The 6163-nt window shown below is 36.3% G+C and overlaps 1 protein-coding gene and 1 long non-coding RNA gene across 10 annotated transcripts; both read left to right on the top strand.

Annotated features, from left to right (window-relative positions):
• Positions 1–6: 6 nt before the first annotated feature.
• On the top strand, positions 7–3949 carry LOC110734806 (GATA transcription factor 18-like). Of its 8 annotated transcripts, none has more exons than XR_002513921.1 (10): positions 7–378; positions 1367–1470; positions 1579–1659; positions 1764–1883; positions 2100–2172; positions 2350–2460; positions 2580–2694; positions 3347–3413; positions 3632–3799; positions 3883–3949. XR_002513921.1 is itself a non-coding variant. In XM_021914952.1 (8 exons), exons 4-8 carry the CDS (start codon positions 1831–1833, stop codon positions 3668–3670), a joined length of 321 nt encoding a protein of 106 aa, XP_021770644.1. In that variant the 5' UTR covers positions 7–378; positions 1367–1470; positions 1579–1659; positions 1764–1830; the 3' UTR covers positions 3671–3943. The 8 variants fall into 8 exon arrangements, 2 of the variants coding, with proteins under 2 accessions (XP_021770644.1, XP_021770645.1); XR_002513924.1 differs by having other exon boundaries at positions 3632–3774; positions 3883–3943; XR_002513925.1 differs by having other exon boundaries at positions 2350–2431; positions 3632–3943.
• Positions 3947–5819, top strand: LOC110734807. Of its 2 annotated transcripts, XR_002513927.1 has the most exons (4): positions 3947–3958; positions 4116–4254; positions 5085–5354; positions 5607–5819. It is a non-coding gene; the product is annotated as an uncharacterized LOC110734807 (long non-coding RNA). The 2 variants fall into 2 exon arrangements; XR_002513926.1 differs by having other exon boundaries at positions 3953–4254.
• The last annotated feature ends 344 nt before the right edge of the window (positions 5820–6163 follow it).

Raw genomic sequence — 6163 nt, 5'->3', positions numbered from 1 at the left:
AATTTTTGGGGAGCAAATTGGCAAAAAACTAACCGTTTTTAGCCGTTTTTTTGGCTTATTAAGGAGCTAGAATAAACGGTAACATTACCGTTAGCCCGCGGGCCGTGATTGCGGGCCGGCACGGCGGGCCATGGCCGTGCTCGTGCCGGGCCGTGCCTGGGAATTCTCAACCCTGTCCGTGGCACGGCCCGTGGCACGGGAGTTGAACTTCGTGCCGTGCCGTGCTTGAATTGCCAACCCGGCCCGTGCCCAGGAACTACTATTCTCGTCTCTTTCTCTCCATAGCTCTCCTCCATTGAAGCGCATTCTGCTGAGCTTTCTCACCTCCATTGAAGCGCATTCTGCTGAGCTTTCCAACTCCATTGTAGCAGCTTCGAGGTAAGATTTATTTCGTGGTCTTCCTAATCTATTGAATTCCTTCGCAATCTAGGGATAGTCGTTGATTTAGGGTTTTCTGTTCTTTGTGGTTTGCTGTTGTGACTTTAATTTCGAGTTGTGCATTCAACAATAGTAAATTGTTTTAGGGTTTTGATTGTTGCTGTTGTTTTATGAACTTGATGGTTCTCGTTTGGGCATTTGTTTATGAACTTGATGGTTCTCCATTGCTGGGTTCCTCAGCTTTCTGATTTGGCGCTCAGCATATCTAACGCGTGTACTTAGCTGGAGAAACAGATTCTATGTTGCTGTAAACTGGGCAACCACTCTAGTTTTTTGGCAGGGATATTTCAAAGATAGGAAAGTTGTTGTTGTCCCTATTGCATTGAGGTCCTTTTACTTGTAGTTTGTGCTAAAACTTTGGACGTTATTTGATTTATTGTAATCAAATTTTGCGAAACTGAATACTTCTATATATGATACTCATATTATGATAGAATTACAGTATTAATCAAACAGATCAAGGTCTTTTGAACTAATTAAGTGCGAAATACAAAAACTGATTAGTACTCCGATTATGTAGTTTCTCAATCTTATATGGCATCTAAATGAGAATGTGCTGATCTTGGTAAAATTGCAAGAAATGAGATGAAATTGTGCAAAGTTGTTGTGGTGTAATATTGGATAAAATTGCAATTATGTAAGCTGTTGTGATGTAATGAGCTGCTTGATTTATGTTGGTCATTACTCGTATAATATTGGATAAAATTGCAAGAAATGAGATGCAATTGCGCAAAGCTGTTGTGGTGTAACACGTGGCATAGGCTGGCAGCATCTCATTTAGATTTAAAATAAAGCATAAGAAATTGACCATATAGAGGTTTCCCATGCTTTACTGTGGTAGACTCAGGATACATGCCATCTTAAATAAATGATATTGTGATATTGTCTGCTCAGTGGATCTAATTTACATATAATTTTCTCCTTGCAGTTGATATTATATCAACTATTGAATTTGACAAGACTGGGGATCACCTTGCTACTGGAGATCGTGGGGGCCAGGTTGTTTTGTTTGAGAGAACCAACAGAAAGGGTGTAAGTGCAATCATGCTTGTTTGATTCACAAAGTAACTTTCTTTGATTCTAATATAATTACATGTTGAGGCCTATAACCTATATATAATGTGATCATATGATATGTAGCCTGGTGGACCTAGAAGAGATCTTGTTAATAGGCATCCTGAGTTTCGCTATCAGACTGAGTTTTAGAGCCATGAACCAGAGGTAGGTATCTTCATTGAATCAGCTGTCATAGTTGATGTTTGTTTCTCTTCCTTTTTGTCCTTAACTTTGCAGGAAAAGCTCACATATTTACCTTTTGGTTTCAGTTTGAGTACCTAAAGAGTTTAGAGATTAAGGAGAAAATTAATAAGATCAGATGGTGTGAGATGGCTAATGGCGCACTATTTCTTCTTTCCACTAATGACAAAACCATCAAATTCTGGAAGGTGAGGAAACTCTTGCTTGCTATATGTCTTTGCAGTTTATTATAGGATTTGTCTATCACTAGATAACTATCGAATTTAGGCACTTTCTGTGGATGAAGATATTAGTTGTATTACTCTTCTTGTCTGACTTTTTTTATCTCCCATATGGTAGTTTTGGATAGGTATAATTCTTTGTCTCGTGTCCATTATATCTCACCGGATAGCTTCCTTGGTTAGGTTTCGGGAGAAAAGAAAAGAGAGATGTTTGGTAACAAAACAGGTATACTATACGAAAGGAGGTTGCTCAAAGGTGAGATTTTTCTCTAAGTTTTTTTTTTTTTCAGTTTCATATTTCTCAGTCAGTTTACCAAATAGTTATGGCTATGCTGTTGTACTCCCTGTTGGTCTGTTGGGAGTTCTATTATTATCTATGCTAAGGGATTGCTTCTTGACACCAGTGTGCTTTATTTCTCTTTTCTATTTCTAGGATGCACCGCAAGAATGGCCAATTTGCATCTTTGAGAGAAGGTTCAGCATCTTTCAATTTGGAAGCTAAAAAGAACTTAGTGGTTGGTAGAAGCCTGGGACCAGAAACTGTGTGAATCCTTGTTAATTGGATCCCCGCTCCTCCCATATGCACAATGTGCTGAAGGATAGTAATTAATTTATCTCTGAATTCCTGCTTATTCCCTTTCTAATTTTCTCTATAATTTCCAGTTCAAACAAGTGCCAGCATTGTGGTATTAGTGAAAATGATACACCAGCAATGCGACGCGGACCAGCTGGTCCGAGAACCTTGTGCAATGCTTGCGGACTGATGTGGGCCAACAAGGTGTGAATTCATAATATTGTATTTAAAATGTTTTAGAGTTGAGATTCTTGAGAGAGATAAAATGTTATAATATCAACATATATGCATTGAGCTTTGCGTAATTAAAATAATGTGCTGTAGGATAGAGGAAACCATTTGTGTAGGATTCTATTTGTGTAAAATGGTCTATGTAATCTAAGTTTCTGATACTAAGGAGGGATTATGTTGCTAGAGAAGAAATTATGAGCCTGATTTGATAATTGAAACAAATTTGGTTGATAATTGAACTATGAAATTGGACCTATTCTCCCATTACTACTACTGTTTGATTGGAAATATGAATTTGGACCTCTTCTCCCAACAATGAACAATGATACAGTTAGAATTAGATTCATCTCAATAAATTAATCCAATAGAAAATCATTTTATGGTTTATATGCTGTATTTATAGGTAGTGTGATAAATAATAATGATCAAACAGAGAGACAGCCACAGAAGCAAACAGATGCCCAGCCTGCCTCTTTTTTTTTTATTTATTTTTTATTATTATTTTTATATATTTTTTTTTTTGTTTAATATTTGAATTCTTACGTCTACGCATTTGACTCTACATCGTGTAAAGAATGTAACCTCCTCAGTCTAGGTAATTACAGTCCGTATATGTTCTTTACAGAAATCTTGTTGGAGCCGATTTGGGTGGTGAATTGGGGCATAGGATTATTCACATCTATTAAATCAATGTAAGATCTCTCTTTTTGCTATATGGACTTGTAACTTGACCCTGTTAGACACACAGGAAGTAATAAAATTATCTTGTAATTGAAGGAGAGTGGTATCACACAACAGATTATCTAATTGCTTGCCTCTATTGTGCATTTGTGTAGTCCTCTGTTGTAAATGTTACTATATTTGAATGTATTTAATATTCTTAATCTTCACCAATATCTTACTTGTTTAGTCTTGCAGTCTTTTATTGTTGATCTGCACGAGAAGTTGACTGGCATTAGCATCTATGGTGCAGTTATGGACATCTCTCGAGAAGCAAATACTGCAAAATCTATATTCAATATGAAGATTTAAGATCCAACAGGAGCTATTTATGTAAAGCTGCATTTAATGAATCTTGGTATTACTAATTTGAAGTTTCGAAAAATGTTTCTTCGTTAGAGGATCAATTTGTTTGTTGATTTCTTCAATCATGTTCTTCAGGTCTTTAGGGAGATTGAGTCTTGATCACACTGTGTACATCTCTGGTTTGACATGTGCCAAGACAAAAACACAAGGGGTGAACTCAACACTTATTTCCAATGATTATTGATATGCACATATCTTTATTGGCTATTGGTTTCTCTGACCAATTTTTGTAATCTGGTTCTAGTTAAGTAATATAAAATTCTGTATAGCCTCACCTCAGATTGTAATATATTAAGTTTCTTTAACAGTCTAGAAGCACGATGGTTTGAAAATGGTCCTGGAACTTCCTTTGTCAACCTAAGCTACTTGCCTGCAATCTTGAACTCATCTTGTCTCCACAAGCATTCTTACCTTGCTGATGTGTCAAGGCAGAATACTGGTACACATGTATGTCCTCCACAAGCTGGCATCTTTTGTATCACCTGGCTGATTACGTGTTTTAAGTGATTTTCTGCTAGATAGCATTCATCAGTTTGATAACTGAATTTGCATGTTGGTAGCATAGCCTATGACTGGTTAAATATGTCTTTGTCTCTGTTTACTATATTTTCGTTTATGAAAACTAAGATCTAGAGCTTGTTAACTCTTATAGACTCTGCCAATGCATCTTTAGCCAAACCTGAAGCTTGGGGTTTTCAAAAAGTCTTCTCGTGTAGAATTAGCTAGCTTAAATGGTGAAGTCTCTGGAGTAGTACCTTTGTGGTTGCTGACTGAGAAAGTAATCTTCTCTTGACTAATATATTCTCCTGGTTTATTTGGTCAATCACTCAATCCTATAAAATTTCGCTTTACTCCTAAACCAGGAACCTTACTTATTGTAAATATTCTTAAGTCATTATATACTACATACTTAAATCTGACAATTCTTTGAAGAATACAACTGAAACCCTTAAGTCGTTTTTTTTTTAACCTTTTTTTATTGACTGCTTCCTGTCTTTTAGAAATAGAATTGGTTGTGAAAAACATATACCTAAGTAGGATTCAATCACAATAGTAAGAAGGGGAGGGGGGTGGGTGAGGGGTTCTTTCAGAAATAGAATTGGTTGTGAAAAATATAAACCTGGGTAGTATTCCACCACAAAACTAAGAAGGGGAGGGAGGGGGGTCTCACTGCATGAGAGTATACCTTATTTTTCGTGAATTACAAACTAAATCTGATGATAAGTTAGATTGTTCACAACTCTTACCCTGTTTCTCCTGCTGTCAATATCGAGCAGATTTGCAAGGTGTGGCTGGACCAAATTGAATACTGTCATGTTAATACAAGATTGGCACATGTTACTTGTGGTCATTTTGTTAAGACAACTGCAAGTGGTTCTGTTGAATGTGAATTTTGTTGCTGCAACTGTGAGACGAAAACTAGATGCACTTTCCATGTAAAAATAATTGTGGCTGATGATAGTGGTAAAGTCTTTGCATGGTGTATTGGTCAAAATGCGATTGAACTACTGCAAATATCTCCAGATGAATTCTATGAATTGCCTGAGGTATGCTTCTTCATCACCTATTTCCTTTTCTTGTAGGACACCTGTTTTAGTTACTGCTAAGATTGGAACGTAATTTCATTAAATAAGTCCAAACCAATTTTGTCCTCGCTTTTGGGAAAACTCTGCTCAAATATTGGGGTATTTGTGCATAATGTTAGAAATAAAGTTGGTGGTAGAAATTTTCAAGACGATTGGAAGACAATAGATTAGCATTAAGCTTAGTCTAATATTGTTGCTTCCCTTGGCATTCAGGAGGAACAAGTTATTTACCCATGTTCGCTGGAGAACGAAAGATACATGATAGCAATTGTGAACTGTGGTCAGCAGGAAACCATCTTCAAGGAATGTGTGACTGCAGAAAATGAGATGGTATACTTCATCTTCGTTTCAAATTTCTGATTTGCTTATTGAATTGCAATAAAAATCCCAACCTTGTATTTTATTTTATTGTATATTTTATTTTTTTGGAAGAAAAATTGTAATATTACAGCCTATTTTAATGAAAATAAGGTAACTTTATATATATGTTAGTGTTTATATATCAATTTAAGTGAAAAAAATGCAAAAAAAAAAAACATTTATTTTTTTGGGGCATTTTTAGCACCGGTTTTGAAACAGAACCGGTGCTAAAAGTTTTTTTTTTTTTAATATTCTTGGGGACTTTTTCGCACCGGTTCACATCAAGAACCGGTGCGAAAAATAAGTTTTCGCACTGGTGCGAAAAGTCTTGGGATTTAGCACCCCCCAAATCAAGACCGGTTCAAAACCGGTGCTAAATGGGGGGTTTGAACCAGTGCGGATTACGTGTT

The sequence above is a fragment of the Chenopodium quinoa genome, unplaced genomic scaffold, assembly GCF_001683475.1.
Source record: "Chenopodium quinoa cultivar QQ74 unplaced genomic scaffold, ASM168347v1, whole genome shotgun sequence".
NCBI lineage: Eukaryota > Viridiplantae > Streptophyta > Magnoliopsida > Caryophyllales > Amaranthaceae > Chenopodium > Chenopodium quinoa.
This window is presented reverse-complemented; position numbering and strand designations above follow the sequence as displayed.

Coding starts and splice junctions, on each gene's coding strand:
- LOC110734806 (XM_021914952.1), top strand. CDS start 1,831: ATGGCGCACTATTTCTTCTTTCCACTAATGACAAAACCATCAAATTCT. Junction 1,884..2,099: donor AAACCATCAAATTCTGGAAG/GTGAGGAAACTC, acceptor TTCCTTGGTTAG/GTTTCGGGAGAAAAGAAAAG. Junction 2,173..2,349: donor CGAAAGGAGGTTGCTCAAAG/GTGAGATTTTTC, acceptor TTCTATTTCTAG/GATGCACCGCAAGAATGGCC.